Source organism: Archocentrus centrarchus, chromosome 8, assembly GCF_007364275.1.
Source record: "Archocentrus centrarchus isolate MPI-CPG fArcCen1 chromosome 8, fArcCen1, whole genome shotgun sequence".
NCBI classification, from domain to species: domain Eukaryota; kingdom Metazoa; phylum Chordata; class Actinopteri; order Cichliformes; family Cichlidae; genus Archocentrus; species Archocentrus centrarchus.
In genome coordinates, this window is record NC_044353.1 from 20,053,544 (window position 1) to 20,072,357 (window position 18,814).

The window sequence follows — 18,814 nt, forward strand, 5'->3', positions numbered from 1 at the left end:
CTCATATATATAAAATATACAACCCCAATTTTTTTGTTAGACTTGTTGCCAGCTTTATATTTTGTAGCAGATTTTAATGCGTGTGCACAGTTTCCTGGTGTCTTTTCTTACTGGGAATGCAATGGACTTGAATACTGCAGAAGAAGAAGAGAGTTAATGAGTGAGAGAATGAGTGACAGGTCCATTCTCCACCTCTGTCATGGCCTCTTTGCTCTTTCCCACAGGAAGAACATACACTGTCACGCAATCCTATTGATGCACATGATTTACACACAAACACCAAAAGAACTCAAAAGTGCACGTGCATGCCGAGCTCACCCTATCACTCTCTTTCCACACCGCATGCAATTTTTATTCCGTTTCCTGTTGAATCCCGTCTGTTCAAAATCACCTGTTGCTTTATGAGCGAGTGCGTCTCCAGACACTCGGAGCCAAAAGCACTGAGAAAACCATCAGAACTACCGGACACAGCTGCAGCCATCACCAGGCAGAGACAGACAAATGCAAAAGAGGAGGACAAACTGAGGGAATAGAGGAGAGGAGGAGGAGAAGACAAAAATAGAAACATGGAAGTGTTTCGTGCCAGTGATAAATAAATTTGGGCATGTTTATATATTGTGCTATTCATGCCATATCAAGATTATAACAAGTCTAAGAAGACTGTGGCACAAAAGCAGAGCTAAGAGAGCTAAGATCCTGGGATAAAGGGAGTGACTGTGGTGTCACTGAGAGTGCAAAAGGAGGAGGAGTGCAGGAGTAGTTAAAGGACTGTTGGGGATGTGAATTCATAAAAGCATTTAACATTAACTAATTAGAAACCGTTTACCTCCCTCTGTTTCTCCTTCTACCTTTCTCACTTAATCTCTTTTATGAACACTGAACCATCTCTAAAAAGGCTGCCACGTTGCTTATCTTTACACCTCTCGCTTTTACTGTGTCCTCTCACAACACAAAAAAACAAGTGTGTAAATGAAGTCGACACGTACGAAGTTCCAGAGATAGACTTACCGCGGTGAAGGAGCAAAGTGCAAAACGCTAAAGAACGGGAGAGGGGCAAAACCAAGAAAAAAGAAGATGAATTTAAGATCTGCCCCCCCGTCCCTCCCTCAGGCTAGTCCTATTTAAAGTTGTCTCTTTTTTTTTATTGCCCCACCACAGAACAGGGCAGGCTTATACAGAATGGGGCCTGCACAGACCCGCTTTCTTCTTTTTTTTGGGTCCATAGCATGAAGCAGAAATAAGGGAAAGAAAGAGAGAAGGGGCAATAAGTAAATAAAAGGTGCATTTAGACAAATGCGTAGTGGCATGAGACGGAAAGAAACACAGCAAATGTGTTCTTTTCCCATCCTTGGCTTGTAGGAAAAAACAAAAAGTCAGGCCAGTAGATGAACAACATTTTTAGCTTTCTAATAAATGAAGGGAGACACACAAACTGAACTCCTATTCAGACCAGGGACAGACAGGAAAAAAAAGACAAAACTTGGCATGAGACAATGTTTCTTACACACAATGTGGTGAATGTCTCCTGACCGGCAAGAGCCCTGACAGATGACCTTTACAACGCCTGGAACCACATGGAAAAACTGACCCCCGAAACCCGTCCCACCGTGCCTGAAGGTCCCTCAAGTCAGTGGGCTCATTTTGCCTTTATTGTCAAGTGGGCGGTACGGACAAAGTTGCATGGATCACTGCATTCCAGGAATAGCTGAATCAAGCCTTATAGTGTCTTACACGCTGTTGTCAGTCTCTATCCATCCCTCCTCATCACTGTGATCACAGACAGAGCTCCTATTGAGGTCTGGCAGCCAGACAGATGAGCTTGCATGCAGACAAACAGACACACAGGGCTGTGCTGTACATCAGACCTTGACTCTCCTGCCACCCTATGAGTCAGCATTTCTAACCATAAACTCTGTGCCCTGGATGCAATGGCTTGTGCCCTACAGTGACCGTCTTGTCAGTGTTCTCCTACTGTCCCTAACCCATGAATATAACAGAAGGTCCTCCTATCAATACTGAAATCTCCATGGCCTGTGCCAGTGTGCCAAGAGGAAGGAGGGGGCAGCCCAAGATGGATACTAGTATTATTACTCTGCTGGTCTATCAAGGCGGCGTCTTTAAAGGCCTGCATGAGAAGCAGGACAGAAAGCAGTGCCCCAGTGCCCATGGCTGGGCAAGATCAGAATCAAGAAGAAACAATAGAGTGAGAAGATGAGTGTGCAGTCAGACTGTTCCGGGCTACCCTGTTTATTCCCTGGTTGTCTCTTACTTACAGAACAGACCACATAACTCCCATACCTCCCAATGGAGCTGTGCACAGGCTAACAGGCTGAAGTGTAAATACATCAGAAATGCATCTCCTGCTCCAGCCACTGTGTCTCCTCTGATCTTGAACAGGACATGTTTTCAAGCAACCATTGCCAAAGAGCCTCTGGGAACAGTGCAACCCCCTTCAATCCCTTTCTCATCCTCTTTGTCACCTTGTCGTTTCTGGGCTCACTGCTTCCTGAAAGGGCCAAACAGAGAGGAGAGGTGTACCCGCGCAATAACAAGTGACCGATATGTTCTAGATACAAGACTCGTTCTCTCTCTCTCTCTCAGCCTGTCTTATATCTGGTAGAAGCATGCCTCTTGGGTCAATCCTTCAACCGATGTCATGGCTGCATGTGCCAACATCCCTGTCTCCTCTGTTCCTTCCACTGTCCTGGCACAGCCAGCCCCAAGCCTCTTACCAAACATAAGAAGTGAGGATGGTGATCAATAAAAACTGAAGGATAGCGGGGAGGATAGGAGGTGGCAGAGGTTAGGTGGCCAATTGTGGTACCTTGAGAAGAGGAGTTATAAAGAAAATGGGGAATAAAGTATGGAATAAGTATGAAGAAAGGCATGTTAGCCTAACTTTGCCTCCCTCTTTTACTTACCTGTGGAGAGGGAAAGTGGTGATGTGCAAGTGAGTGTGTTTGCGCCGAGCGAGTGAATGGGTTTAATATGATTCAGTATATTACATGTTAATACCTGCTCTATGTCTGGATATATGCAAACAACCTGTACAGTAGGTGTGTGTCTTACCTTAACGGTGCGGTGGTGTTTGCGTGAAGGGTGACAGCGCATGTTGCTGGTGTTGCAGCAGCCTGTGCAGCGCTTCACCTCCACACAAGGCGGCCATATCAGGAAGTTGGCAGACGTGGGATCCACCTGGCTCCTGGGGATCTCGTAGATCACCGTCCGTGTCTTACACACTGCGGGGACTGCCTCCTCTACTGTAACAGAGACGGGGAGAGGGGAAAGTCGAGTTAATGAGTTTGGTCTGCACCAGCATTTGTTATCACCTTTCCCATCTTGATGCACTGTTGTAATCTGTCCCGTTCACTCACAGCTGCTTCATGCATTCTTTCACTGCTCATTATTTGATGACTCATTTGATGTGGGAGTCGTTTGTCTGGGCTAAGCTCACACCCAACCCCATTTAGGGCTGTTAAGACGACAAGCTATCCAAAAAAGCTGATCTCATATCAACTAAGAAGCTTAGGACTCAGTGAGACATTAAAAGAGTAGTCCTTTGTTCAGAGACCTCAGTGGAGTTAATGCAGCGTGACTAGGCCAGAAAACCTTTACGTCCACTGGTGGGAAATCTAATAATGACCTTTGACCCTGCTGGCTGTAATGAAGACAGAAACGCTTTAAGTATTCATTGCAGATTTAATGCTCTGAGAGGCACTTAAACCTAAAGATTTGACAGCGTGTGTACAGTAAGATACCATTATGTCATAAACATGATATGTCCATCATGTGTAGACAGCTGCCAAATTGGTATACTATATCATGCGCTTATGATATACATGAAATACGACCAACCACATTATCCTGTGACGCTTTAAATGCTGTGCCACTCGGGGAGAGAGTCTTAATACACACATATCACACATTACATGGTATTCTACACGCCTCTATCAGATATCGTACCGCGTGGCGTTTTATGAAGAAATCTGACTGAGAGCCCAGACGAGCTGCAACTTGAGCCCTGAATGCCTGGAATTTCCACGCTCAAGGATATATTTCTCTCCTGACGCGTGTGTCTTAGATCTGCAAGCCTCTGGCCAATTAAAAGGCTTCGTGTCAGACGGCCTCGTCAACCTCACACACCAGTCTCGTTTCTCATGATTCCTTGATTGCTATAAATACTGGGTAGATGTCTCCATTAGGGTTCCCTTTTATCCACAAAAAGGCAGTATAAAAGCCACTAACCATTAGCTTTGTTTGAAATTAGTGTAAAGTGATCGGTTTCATCTCCTGGGAACTCGTGTCAGGGGGGCGATATTTAAGACACGGGTTATTTTTAGGGCGTCTTGACACTGTAATCTTATGTGCCAAAGTGTGATGTAGGCTATATGGTGTAAAATGTAATCATGATGCAACCTCTGAGCAGCACAGCTGAGCACGTTGTATTCTGTCGGACTTACCGATGCTCCTCTTGCGACGGCTGTGCAGCTGGGAGTTCTTCAGGTCACTGTAGTAACCATAAGGATGAGAGGAGTTCTTCTGGTGGTTTTGGTGCTTGTGCTGCTTGTGGTGCCTGGTCTCCTCGAGAACATCGTTTCCCGTACCTCGTCAAAACAAAAGGCCCCCAGATTAATAATGTCACAAAGAGAAAAACAAACACACGCACACACACGAAGCTTATTCAGCCAGTGAGCCGGCTATGAGTTGCAGCTTTAACAATGCTGAATGGCTGTGATGGGCAGCTTGGTAGACCTCAGGAGAAGGCAGCATGTGTTGATGTTTTATATACCCGATCCACAACAAATTGTGCGTCGGTTAGTCATACAGCCATACAGCCATAATAAGATGGTAACTTCTGACTGGTATCTCAGGCCTACAGTTCCCACAAATGTGCTTTTGGGCAGCAGGGTAGGGTGACTGCTGATGATGTCACAAACTGAGGTAAACAGTCCTGAGAACATAGGGTGCAGGCAGGAGGCACATTTCACACAGACATCTGTGTAATTGCAAACTCTGTGTGTCAGCCTCACTCACTCATTTGGAGGAACTTTCCAAGCCTGAGCAAAGTAACTAGACGCAGGTGAGTCAGCACGTTCCTTCAAAAACAACCAGCTTTCACAGACCCACGGGGGACTAAAGTGGTCATTTGACAGGTGGTACTCAGCCACCATTATTCCTGCCCTAATTAGTGGTTTGGTGTCTCTCATTTGCCTGAAAATGTTTGCTTTTCAATCATTCAGTGGCTTGGAAAAGTACATGTTTTGTTATGCTAGCTTCTCAAAGTTCTTTAACCTCAGGCCAATATAGCCAGTTCAGCTTCTTTTTTTTTCTTCACATTCATGGTCATCTGATAAAGCTTGCTTGTTTTGGTCCCCACCAGAATATAAGGTGCACTGCAGAGAAATGCCAGAGCAGCAATAAAATGATAAAGCTTGCCCGCAGGATACTGCCCTTTCTAAGAGAGCAGAGTCTGAGAGTGTTTGCTAAGTGGGTGGGTCCTACCTGTCTGTAGGCACAGCATAACTACTTCACCTGGCTAACACAATCCTATACATGAACACTTAATGAACACTTAACAGAAACACATGCGACAGTTATACAAGCTCCTGTCATTATCCACCATAGCGGCCCTAAAACCCAATGTACACCAGCACAACAAAGCTTACCCACAGGCGGACACATTCCACTCGCTGAGCCTCTTTGTGATCTGACCAGAGTCATCTAAAGGGATTTCCTCTATCTATACAAAATCCACCTCCAGGAGTAGTTGATTATTTGCTTTTTGATGCCATTTTTTCCAGGTCTGTCAAGTTTCAGTCCCAGGGTAGTCCCCTCGGGAATTTTCTTTCAACTTGTTGCGCTGTCAGTCAGACAGCCAGTGACCCAGAAGGAAAGAGCGGGCGAGTCAGGCAAAGGACCGAGTTTGTCAGCCTGCCAGGCTTTACCCACAGTAGAAACACACATGCACGTCCTGTACATAGGCAGCAAGCACTCTGTACTGCATGACTTATACATCAAAACACCTACACTCTGACTGGATATCCTCCCTAACAATCTTTAAACACAGTGACTGACACTGAGCTTAATTTACCCCTGTCTTCATTTCAGGAGTGAGGAAGAAAATCCTTTATACTTAAAAGGGCAAATCCAGATCATATGAGGAAAAAGCAGGTAAGAAGAGGAAAAATAAGGAGAGGCAGAATAAGACAGGGTGGAGACAGCACCAGTGGAGTGAGGGGTTTGCTCCAGTACCAGTTCCAGGTGATTAAGAAACAACAACACACCCAGAACATTGTCAAACTGGGACAAGAGAAAAGAGGACATGCAGGAGACGGTCTCTTGCCATGAATCAGGCTTTCATGACTGGCAAATTACTCCCTCCATTAACCGAGGGCCAGGACTCCCTCCCTTTGCTCCTCCTCCTTTCTTTCTCTCTCCCCCTGCTCATTCAAATAGCCAACATCCTATTGACTCGTAGTAATAAGCGACCCCATAATTCTTCCTCTGTGTCACTCTTCCTTGATTTGTTATGTCAACAGCTACATGGTTGAGCTGACAAAGAATTAGTTTAGGTCACAAGGGCAGCATGTCCTCTCTGTGGGCGCGAAAGCAGGTAGGAAGCACAAAAACTTTGTTTTTGCAGACTTGTGGGTAGTCACGGTGTGCAGGACGTAAACACGCTGTCAGCTTTTCAGAACAAACCAGGTTGCCACAACAACTGCAGTCTTTCTGCGGAAAGCGGGAATACAACGTCCAGATTCCTCCTGCTCCCTCCTCCACCTCTGCCCCATGCTAAGAGTCAGGTTCCTTCTCTGTCCAAAGTCCTTCACTGAAAGAGATAAGAGCAGGCAGGCAGGGGGCCACCTCAGAGAGAAAAGAGGAGTAGAGAGGAGAGAAGCACCTCAGGGGCCAGACGGCCATCTGCAGGCTCCAGCAGGGTCATCTCATCTGTCAGTCACAGCCTAAAGACACCATCCTCCCGAAGCAAATGCAGGCCTTGCTGAGCAAAGCAGCACTAAATGAAACGTTCATCTTGACAGGCTGAATTATTACTACTCTTGATATTGCTAATTCCATCCTTGTTAAAATATTCCAGGTGTCAAAGTGTTACCTACCCTTACAGATGCAAATAAATACATCTCAGGCTTTTCTTTCTCCTTCCTTGCTTGACATGCTACAACATATGCTATATGTTGCAACAAAGATCTGTAAATATCCCTCCGGCTGGCGTCAAAGGTCTTTTAATGCGCTGGCCAGGGCAGCCAAGCTGGCCTTCTGACAATTTACGTCCTCGTAATAATAATCAGCCTACTACTGTTACCCTGCAAAACATTACTCTGTTTGAAGAAAGACATGCTAATTCAATTATAAACACCTCTGCTCATGCTAGAGGCACTCAGGCATCTATTCTGGGCTCAGCATAAAGAGGAGTGATCACTGTTGTGCAGTACAGGCTGGTTTGATTGTGAGCTCATAACCACACTAATGATGTGGGTGCTATTAGTCCTAATTAATATGTTCTTCAGAAAGGCAAATGTATGCTTACACAGAAGAATACTTGAGTGAATGTCCGGTCCCAGTGCTGCTCTGCTGAATATAAGTTTTGGGGTTGCTAATGAGCTATGACTGGTGAGGTCGCTTACATCATTTGGGACCGTTAAAGCAAATTTTGTCATTACCTATGTCCATCAACCAATCTTTATGAGTGAGCCAGTTATTCCCAGTGACTTAATCTAAGACAGTCCAAGACAACTCGGTCCCTCACCACCGAAGAAGCTGCACCTGAAGCGCAGGAATCCCACCTGACCAGAAGGCTGCTGGTTTACGTGGCAGCAAATGTGGCAGTGTGGCTGCAATAAAGTAATTTCACTGCAGAGACTGTTGCAACTGAAGGAATATGCACAATTAAAATGCTTGCCAGTGAACGTCCACCTTTGTCACGTGTGCAAAGTAAAAGCACCTGTCACAGTTTTATCGTGCATGCCAGGGCTGCATTTGGCAGGCCCCACTGGTGCACCGATCCCTCAGCAATTTCCTGTACATGGATATGTTTTTGGAGATTAATTTCTGGAGTGCAAGGATTCCCTGCTGAACAGAATGAGCAGAATGTGCCAACACAGTTTGCTAAATCTGCTGGAAAGGCAAAAATCTGTATTTGATTAAAAGTTTCTCATGCATCGATTTCTCCCTCTGTCAGCTGTGAGCCACAAGTGGATGACACAGGCATACTCTCTGTGGCTTCTGGGCATAACTTTCACAAACATCACCCAGCAATTCAGCAAATGTAATGTGGGGTCACAACAGTTACAATCTCCATATAGTATATATATATATATATATATATATATATATATATATATATATATATATATATATATATATACTATATATGCCCCCCAAGCCAGATCCTTTTTACAACTAATAAAACATATCTTGATGTAATGTCACATTTGAATAACTTCCAGTGCGTCAGGATTCTTAATGTAATTCATATCTATTATTCAAAGTATCAAGAGGCCAGAATTACCTCTCCAGTCAATCTCCAGTAGCCGCTGGAGGTCGCTGATGCTGTGGATTTCGCTGTGGGACAGTCGGTCTATCAGCTCCTGGGGAAACTCCACTTCCTTTGGGGTCGGCGCGGGTTGGGGGCGGAGGAGGAGGAGGAGGAGGGTCGGGGGAAAGAAATCAAACGAGAGATGAAAATAGAGATGCGTCAAAGACGCCCCAGAGATCAGTGATGGACAACTTTACAACAGTGTGCCAACAAGCAAGCAGGTCTGTCCATTGCCATAACATCACCTCATCCATGGAGAAAGGTGGTCCCTTAAGAAATTATGCATTTATGTCGTTCTCGTTAATTTGGCACCCATATAACTGCTAGAATAAACACCTTCCACCATTAAAATTTTAAATGTGCGTTTAAAAAAAAAAAAAGGTTTCATTACTTTTATCTATCAACACAAAAAATAATAATAAATGTCTTACGATAAGAAGTGTTGTAATATCATAAACCATATCCTCTCCACACTGCACTTGTTGCGGTCCTGCAGGCACCTCAAGCAGAGTAAACCGTGCGACCCGTACAGGAACAGTGGCCTAAAAATATCCACCGGAGCGGTTTCCCATGAACGGCGCTTGGCCCAACCCAAACGTTTGGCAATTGACTCAGACTACGAACAGATTTGGCAACATACGCCAACATAAACAGAGATATGCATCCACAGAGCAGACGTGATGTTTGCCTCAAAAGCGCACAGTCCACGATACGAGGTTCTTGTCGGGCAACGAATGCCTATTCACACTGCCTCTTTAAAATAGCCTCATCCCACCCCCCCCCCCCCCCCCCCCCCCCCCCCCCCCCCCCCCCCCCCCCACCCCCCCCCCCCCCCCCCCCCCCCCCCCCCCCCCCCCCCCCCCCCCACCCCCCCACACCCACACACACACACACACACACACACACGACCCCCCCCCCCCCCCCCCCCCCCCCCCCTTTTTTTTAATTTCTTAAACAACAGTTATAGGTAAGCCAAAATGAAGAGTGCTTTAAATAACGCCATCTATGTTATTGAAGCCTAAAGTGTTTTTTTAATCGAAACTTGGATCTTTTACTTTGTGGTTTTCTTTATCTGGAATTAAAGTTGTGCGGTTGAACGTGTTGCTCTTGGAGAATGCGCGCTGTGGGACCTTTGCACCCTCACAAGAATAAAACCCCACAAGACTGAGTATGACTGGGGACCGTCTATCTGATCCCATGCCTCCACCAGGTTCTGGTAACTTTACCTCAGCAGTAGCCAGCAGGTACGTCGTCCACAGCAGGATGTAGGAAAGTGTGGCTCTCATTTCCCTTTAATTTAGAATTAACTCGAATCACGAAAAAGGCGCTAATATGTAGGAGCCTCAGAGTCGCTCCTGGCCCCAGAGGATCCACAACCATCCCCTCTGGGAGAGAAACCAGAGTGTCAGGCAGCTCAGCGTGCTCAGTCAGACACCGCGCTGCTGCACTTGCTTGAAGCTGTGAAAGGTTGGAAGTTGATTCTTGTTATTCACAGTGGATTGCGTCCTCCTGAACACACTGTGCTGCAGTTCGACATAGCTCCTTAAGCGCAAGTGAGACAATCCCAAGAGACAAGCCCGACGCACATTGCGCTGCACCTTCTAAAAAAACTAGAGGCTTCAAACTTGAAACCAGTTTAACATATCAAACAAGAAACGCGGCTGCTTTTGTTTAAGACAGTGTCACATAGGATTAAAACGCACGACTATATATTTATATTTTTCTTTTTCAGTATTTAATAGTCCTAAATGAATATAATCCAAACGAGGAGAAAATCACAGCGGAGAAAGTTGTCCGTGTAGTGCTATCCCAGAGCCTGTCTTGCAGCAATCTGCACAGGTCCTTGGCTCCGTGGGACTCTGGAGTGAATGGGGTCAGAGCGGCTCTGAGGCGCTGGATATAGAGAGCCAGCAGCCCCGTGCCCGTTGCGCCTCCCCTCGCGCTTTGGTATTCAGTGAGGGAAGCTGGTTGGCTGCTTAGATGACTTAAGATTCAAGAGCACGTCCCCACCCCCCTTCAGTCCGGTTGTGCGTGTGTAAGTGTGTGTGTGTGTGTGTCTGTGTGTGGTTGTATACCCTTCAGCAGAGAGCCCATTCAAAGAATCAGGATGTAATCGATATTGATTATCAGTGATTAGAAAGGATGCAGAAGAGGACGGAGATGCGGATGGAAATACTGACGAGATATTGTTCTCATTAAATCATATTCGTCATTAGCAGACGGGGCTGATGGATATTAAACAGAGATGCGAATGATTAGTGGAAGACATAAACTGATTATTTAAGACAGATCCCTCAGGATGTTTTGTGGTTTTCAGGATGTAATTTAATTAGGACAAACTGGGAAAAAAAGATTATGATCATTATGTTAGTGATGATGGTGACTCACCCTGCCTCACTCTGCACTGAAGGCAGAGAAAACAAATGAATATAATCTAGCTTCACATTCAGTAATTTCATGAATGATAACATAAATCAGATGATAACAATGACCAGATATTAAAAGCTGGGTGTATCTGCATGATTTTAGGACAAGGGAAGCATCTACTTAAACCGAAAGCTCATGATAGGCTGGTCCTAACTTGTTGAGAAGAAGCCAGAACCAGTGCCCCAGTGCTGTGCTTCACTTCTTTGCTGGGAGGTCTGGGAGAAAAGCCAGAGGGCTGATAAAGGAGACGTACCTACAGGAGCAGGGACTCACACAGACAGCTTGCGCTCACATTATCGCCCAGAGGTGACAATCAGCAGGGAGGCATAGGTCAGCCAACCAGGTGGTCTGCCCTCCACCTTGTCCATTTAACTGGATCAATACAGCGGGAGGCGAGCCTGAGGAATGGTGGCTGGAAACGCTGCAGCAGATGGTGGAGTAATTAATGTAACAATTTTAATAGGTCTATGAAGTTCATGTTAAGATGGCACCGGCGCTTATAAAACGAATCAAATATTTTTAAAAGAAAATTCCTTCAGCTAAAGCAGTTTATGTGACATCCTGCTCAAGCTGAAGTCTCTCAGGCCCTGATTGAATCATTCCTTTCTCATTTGGTGGTCCCACGAGAGAATTAATGTTTATGATTTAACGGCAGCATGACTAAGATCAGCCGGTGATGAGCAGGTTCATCCTGACTGCTGTGTGGTCATGGCTGCATCACACGCCAGCCTCCCTGCATGGATAGAAACTCTCACTCAAATCTATGACTCATATTCCTTATAGGTCTGCATTTGGCCATAGCAAGAGTCAGAGGAAGAGGTTGTGATAACAGGACATAAAGTACGAGGGTGCAATTGTGCATCTATCAAAGAAGTGAGTAGAAGTGAGAGTGAGGCACTGCCATGTTTATTTTGTGTTTTGGAGACTGTTTATTGTGCTTTGAGCAAGCTTAAGATGGAGAACCAAATTCTGGAGCTTGACACACAGATGTGGGATGCAGATGGGAGGATGGTACAAGTGGTGAAAGATGGAATGGGAAAATCTTATATAAGCAGAACTGAGCAAAGGGGGGGTCATATTTTAGGGGAAAAGAAAAAAATTAAAACAGCAAGATCTGAAATTATTTTCTCTCTCTCTCGCTCTCTCTCTCTCTCTCTCTCTCTCTCTCTCTCTCTCTCTCCTCCTGCACGAGCTATTAGGCATCATGTTTACTGGCAACTGAGGCATGTGTACCTAACAACATTAACCCCATTAAATCATTTTATAGATGCTGGTGCACAGTAAATTGAGCCATAAAGACTCTGCGGAGAGGATTCTCTGAGTGAGGTGATGACTCCCGTTTTGCCTCTGGGCCACACATAGTTCCCAGTGAGAGACACATAGGAAAAAGGGGAGACATTTACTGGGAATGTGGTAGATATGAGCTGTGAGGCCTTTGGGGAATTGAAGTGTGGCTCCGTCTGGATGAACTGTCTGTTTAGCTCATCTGTGTGAAGGGTAGAGGCGATCAGTTGTGAAATCCCGGCCTTATTATTTACTCATTATTTTTCAAGCTGTGATAGGATTTTCTTTTAATTTTTCAGTACATAGTTGGGTATAATTTCAGATATTTTATGATCAGAAAAAAAAATCTTTAGTTAAAGTCACTTAAAAAAAATTGCTGAACCTTGCAAATCCTGTTTGATTCTTATTTTAACTTTTTGTTCTGTATCTTAGTCATAATATAAAAAACACTGATAACATTACTCATTCTGCCAGGCAATTCATGTGGATGTGGAAGCTGACAATGGTAGATGACTCAGCATGATTATGCATGTCATCATATTACAAAATGTCTATGAACATCTCGAGGGACACAACAAAGTCATCCGGGCACAGGTGGGGCTTTCAAACTCTCCAGATCTCAAACAAATAAAGCAACTGTTTGTTCACTGAAAAAATACTGAACTGGTGTCTAGATGTATTTCTGTCTGTCACATTTCCATCTTTCACACTCCACCAAGCCTTAAGAGAAAGGACAAAATTCAGGATCAGGACCCTGTGAGCTTAGAGCTGCAGGTCCCTGTAATATTCTTTCGTTAGAATATTACATCATTATAAATTGAATCTGCTCAAAGTATATAATGTCACGTGTCTCAGAAGACAAACTGTTGCACATTCATTGTTATCGGTCTCTGCTCGATCCCAGTGCAGCTGAACTCTCACCCTGCAACGAAAGCAAAGAATCTCACACTTCAGTTTGCTGCAGAACCATAAAAAGATAGTAGAGCGAACAATAGAAACTCTGTACACTGATAGCTGCACGTTCGTGACAGTCCACTGGGCATCCCCATTCTATGACACCTCATAATGTCAAAGACCAAGTGGATTACAGAGTGGATTGCCTTGCAACAGAGAAACAAACAGATCTCAACCTGATGTCTCCCCCAGCACCGCCCAGCCATATCATGAGCACGCATGAGTCACGGACACAAGGAGCAGGCCCTTTGCAGACTGCAGACAGATCCTCTCCCTCCTCCTCAGGGTAGAATTAGGCTCCGCAAACTAAAGCCCTAACTAGCTCATCATCAGACTCTAATATGCCATTAGCGGGTTGAGTTTGATGTTTTTAGTGTGGAGCTGCGTGTTATTTGACACACACTCTTGTAATATGCCCATTAGAAGCAGCGGTAACATTTATGGTTGGGTTACTCATGTAGACATACACTCACACAGGCAAGTAATTCAGGTGAAATTTCCCAGGAGCAAAGGTACGTTCCAGAGGCTGGTAGCAATATAGATTGGACTTGGAAATTATCCAGAGCAGAGTGCATATCCAGGGCAACCTCTGCGCACTTAAGCAAGCTGTGACACAGAGCACATACGCATACACTCTTGCTGCTTGTTCAACTGAATATTAAGCCATGGAGGGAGGCACGGTATAGCAGCCATACTTAAAACTGGTCCCAGATGCAGCTGCTCTTTTATAGGGATGATTACTGGCAACAATTTACAAGACTTCATCTTTCTAACATGCATAGAAACCTGAATGAAGTGCTCTACTGGGGCCCCCCCAGCACCCCTCAAGAGCCCTTTTCCTTTAAAGCTCTATAGGTGTGTAGCCTTTCAGAGGGCACACTACCCTGCTAACTGCTCTTTCATAAGTCACAACTTTAGCCAAGCTGACCCTCTGGGTTAAAAAAAAATAATAATAATTATGCCGCATGCACACATAAATGCACAAAGCTGGTGGTACAAGGTATGCAAGGCAAGCTTCCAGCTGGAACACATTATACATTACAGCAGCACACTTCAGTTGTTAAGGGACCGCGGCATCCTTTCTGTGTGACCTCCAGATCTGTCAAACTGCGGTCTGCTCTTCTCATAAGCCTGCCTTGATTTTTTTTTTTTTTTTTTATTCTGTACTTCTCGATGAAAGAAATCATCAGAGAGCTAGAAATAGGTGGTCAGTGTGAAAGAGAAATGGCACAGAAGAGAGAAAATACTGGGAATGCATTGGAAGAAAGTGTGCGTGTGTGTGTGTGTTGCAGATTGTTTGCAGAGTCAGCATCCACACACAGGGTTTCACTCAGTTTTTTCAGTCAGAAATGGACTCCTGACCGCAGCAGTGCAGAGGAAGCCTCAGACAGCAAGCCTCAGCTCCAGATGTGAGGAAAGGAAATCCCATTTAGAAGCAAAAGCAAACTCAGGTATGAGAATTCTCTCATACGCTACACGGTGTACTCGGGAACACCTGCACTCCCTCATGAGCATTCACCAATTCCCTCAAATGGACAGACAGACAGACATGAAGCAATCCGTGCACAAGTTCCTACATGCAGTTCCCCATTCCCCCTGTCCTAGCTCATTTTCCCCTTAAACACTGCCTCTTTATACAAGAAGAGAACAAGAAGAAAAAAAACACTTTCTGCACACACACACACACACACACACACAGAGAGAGAGAGAGAGAGAGAGGGAGAGAGAGAGAGAGAGAAAACAGGGGACTTCCAGCCACTAAGAAATAGCACTGTAATTGCTGGTGCTCTGTTGTCTATCAAGACCTGACCTTTTCAACATGTGTGTGCCACGGTGGGAGCAGTGGGAACTGGCGAGGAGGAAGATAGGGGTCTCCCCGACTCTGTGGTGGTCTGACCCAATCTCTCCCCCTCCTCTTTTGACTTCAACTCCCCCAAAATCCTGGGAACTCCCACTGTGTCCACATATTGTGTGAGTTTGGAGGCTCAGAGAGGAGGACATGACTAACCCACACATCAGGGTCCTGCCAGGGGGACATTAAAGGCAGGACAAGGCGGTGTGGAAAGGACAGCGAGAGACAGACTTGCCCTGTCTCGCTAGGGTCCCAGGGGGGTGTAGGAAAATTGGATGTCTATGTGACATTATAGTAGCACAAGTGTTGGCTTTCTGACGGTGCCAATGGGAAAAGAGTGAGCTAGTATTGCCTTTCATGACTCTGGCCCTGAAATAACAGCATTAAAGAATGAAACATATACAATGACATACTCATAATAAACATTAGAATATAGAGGATTATGCACCAGTAGCGAGCGGAAAAACATGGCTTTAACTTGCAGAGAGAAGTCATCCAAACAATTATAAAGAAACTGATATCATCATAGAAGAGCCTTAACTAAAACTAATAAAAACATATTAAAGGTTAAATGGATCTCTCACAAGCAAAATGACAAGTCATCTTTACAGCGCTACATGACAGACAAGCTCAGGTCTCAGAGGGGCCGCACAAAGCTGTCCTCGAAGATGTATTAGGAGACTATAAGCTCATAATTACTCCAATTGGCATGTCAGAGGGGGATTTCACTTTACGCTTCCTCCTCAGTGTCTTTCAGGAGCCATAGGCAGTCCCAGTGTAGAGACCATGAGATGAGGGGGCTCTAGTGGTGGTTGTGATGATGGTGGTGATATATGGGATTAAGGTGAGATTTCACTGCTTGACTCGAGTGACACTAGACATCTGTGACAGAGAGGAAGAAGAAGCTTTGGATGGAAATAGAAGGAGAGAGGGTGCAAGGGGACAGAGAAGGAGTCTGAAGAGAACAAAAAGAATCCATCAAAAGAAACCCCTGGATTAAAGGATGATTAAAAGCAGTTAGAGAATCCACTTTAGGGCTCCTGCTTGCTTTATGATGCTCATCAGCTTCAGTTCAGTTTTCTGAATTGTGCCTGAGAATTTCCTCAACACCACGCAATTCCTATGGCAACCACACCTAACTGAGCAATGAAAGTGCTTCACCTCCAGGAGAGAAGCCCTGCCCAGTTTATGAGCCGTACCGTGAGGCTGTTTCACATGCATCGTGGTAACGATTAACAGTAGTTAATGTAAGCCCCCCTACCCCAAAGAGCTCCCTGCTAGCTGCTCTGGAAACAGCATTGTAGCTGCTTTTAAAAAATAATTACAGCAGGATTTGGCTCTTTTATTGTTGTTGTTATTAATCAAGGCCGTAAAAGCAGTACCAGCTCCAATCCAACACCAACCATGAGAACAAAAAAGGAATTGTGATGGAAAAAATAAGGAGACAGGACAGAGTTAGTGGGACCCTCATTCCATTTTTTTTTTCTTGGCATTCTTACCTTTTATTAGATCGCCTGCCTATACTGAAGACTGGCACGGTGGCCCAAGGTTGAGTGCACAAGTGTGTGCATATGTGCATATTTTGTGGCTTATTGCATGATCTAGGACTCGAATTAGAAAGATAAAATTTTCTGGTACCCAAGCCTTTGATGACAGCCCACACTGTCATTATGGTAGACAGACCAGAACCATAATAACGCCTCTCCTCTTTCTCCTCCTCTTCCTCCTCTACTGAAGGAATCAAGATGAAGTGTCAAAATCCCAAGTCAGTGGGATCACAACAAACTGATTATCAACAGGAAGTGGCTCCATTATGGGCTTACAGATAGGAGAGAGTGCTCTCTGGTTACAGCTCTAGCTCAAATCCACGCATTCCTTCAGGGTTTAGGGAGAGCTGGGTCACCCTTGAGCTGGGTCCTGCAGGGTTTCAGGGAGCCGCCCTCCCTCTGCTCGCTAACCACCACCTCAGGCCTGGGGCATTCCTCAGCTGAGTCAGAGAAGGGATTCTGAGGGCTCGAGGAGGAGTTGGAGGGGTGTGGATGTCCAAAGGTGGCCTGAAAAATCAAGAGACTTGACAGCCTTTTTGATGCGACTTTGCACACCTGCAGTGTAGAATGTAGAGTCACATTTAATAGACCCTGACACGTGTTCATTCATGGGGGAGGATGCCTTATTGAGACAGTGAAGACACACAATGTGCAGTCCAGTGTGGAGCATCACATTCCTAAATCTGACAAGTGATTTAGAAACATGAGATGCTTTAAGTGCAGGACTTTTAAGAGTGTGGAGAAAATCATCCATCATCTAAATGTCTCAAAGTCAAAGATCTAATAGCAGATCTAATAGAGTGGGCTTTTAATACGCTTTCCCGAACAGCTCAACGGGGACTTTTTGCTCAGTGCATTCCTTCATGTTCCTAATGTGATTAGAACCAACTTCGACTACTTTTATGACCCACATTTAAAACTCCTGATGATTTCTCTGAGAGTAGGAGTCACCAAAAAAAAAAAAAAAAGAAGACTTGAGACAATTGCTGAGCTGCCTCCTCAGGGACCAACTTGCACAATGAAGTCAAGAGATGGATTGTGCTGTGTAGGGATCAGTGTGGGCAGGAGATTGCAGAGTCATGTGCATGAGGGAATATCTCACTCAGAAAAATGCCACTGACTCCTACTTTTCTCCCCCTTGCAGAATGTTGGGAGAACATTTTAGTCTTTTGTTTGTTTTCTCTACACGCCGTTTGGAGGCGAGTCACACAAGGGTTCATACGCTGGGAATAGCTTTGAAACTGAGGCCAAAACGGAGGCTAGTTGAGGAGGCCTGGTCTCAGTGTTGGTACATGTATACATGTGAATTATTTACTTGTCGTCCAGCAGGAAATGAGGAACGATAACAAGCTTGGGAAAGAAATACAGAAAAACAAACAGATGGTATCATATCCCCTTCTTCATTTTGTGTTTTTTTTTGTTGTTTTTTCTTTTTCTTTTGTCTCCTTCGTGGGTCAAATTAAAAGAAAAGACAGTAACAGGGAGCGGACGTGAATCGAAAGTAAATAATTTCAGGCACTTATGCTTGACTCCTAACTGTTAGTTTTTACAACAGGCTGATTTACTCATTTAGACGAATAAAAAAGTGGTTTTAGTGGCTCTCTTGGCCCACTCTTCTTTGCAACATCTCAGTGAGGTTTGCGAGTATCAGTTTATGCGCAGCTCTCTCAAAGGTCCCGCCACAGCTTTTCAATCAGGTTGAGGTCTGGACTTTGGCTGAAAAGGAAAAGAATCAAGGTGTTGCAATGGTCCAGCCATTCTGTTGTAGATTTGCTGCTGTGCTTATGAGCATTGTTTTGCTGCATGACCCAATTTTGGCCAAGCTTTAGCTGTCAGACAAATGACCTCACATTTGACTCTAGAATTCTAGATTTGTTATTCTAGATTCTATATTTGGCGGTAGGGTCCTCAGACAGTGTGCAGACCAGCTGGCCGGTCTGCACACATCAAGATCTTCAGAGTGGGTGCTCATCTCTCCACAGCCCTCAGCCTCAACACTGGCTCTCCACAGAGCTGTGTACTGAGTCCTCTGCTCTACACTCTGTACACTTATCAGCGTCAGCACGCACCCGGACAATGCCATCATGAAGTTTGCTGATGATAACACGGTGGTCAGGCTCATCTCTGGTGGCAAAGAGTCAGCTTACAGGGAGGAAGTCGAGAGGCTGGTGGGGTGGTGTGAGGACAGCAACTTGG

General features: G+C 45.1%; 1 protein-coding gene across 1 annotated transcript in view; it reads right to left on the bottom strand.

Moving 5' to 3' along the window:
* Positions 1–10,420, bottom strand: part of pdgfab (platelet-derived growth factor alpha polypeptide b) — an 18,670-nt gene extending 8,250 nt beyond the window's left edge. The window contains exons 1-4 of the mRNA XM_030735846.1: positions 9,781–10,420; positions 8,528–8,624; positions 4,461–4,604; positions 3,070–3,260 (exon numbers count right to left, since the gene is read on the bottom strand). Of these exons, the coding sequence (XP_030591706.1) occupies positions 3,070–3,260; positions 4,461–4,604; positions 8,528–8,624; positions 9,781–9,840 (492 nt within the window). The 5' untranslated portion in view covers positions 9,841–10,420. The remainder of the gene's footprint in view (positions 1–3,069; positions 3,261–4,460; positions 4,605–8,527; positions 8,625–9,780) is intronic.
* Between the last annotated feature and the right edge of the window lie 8,394 nt (positions 10,421–18,814).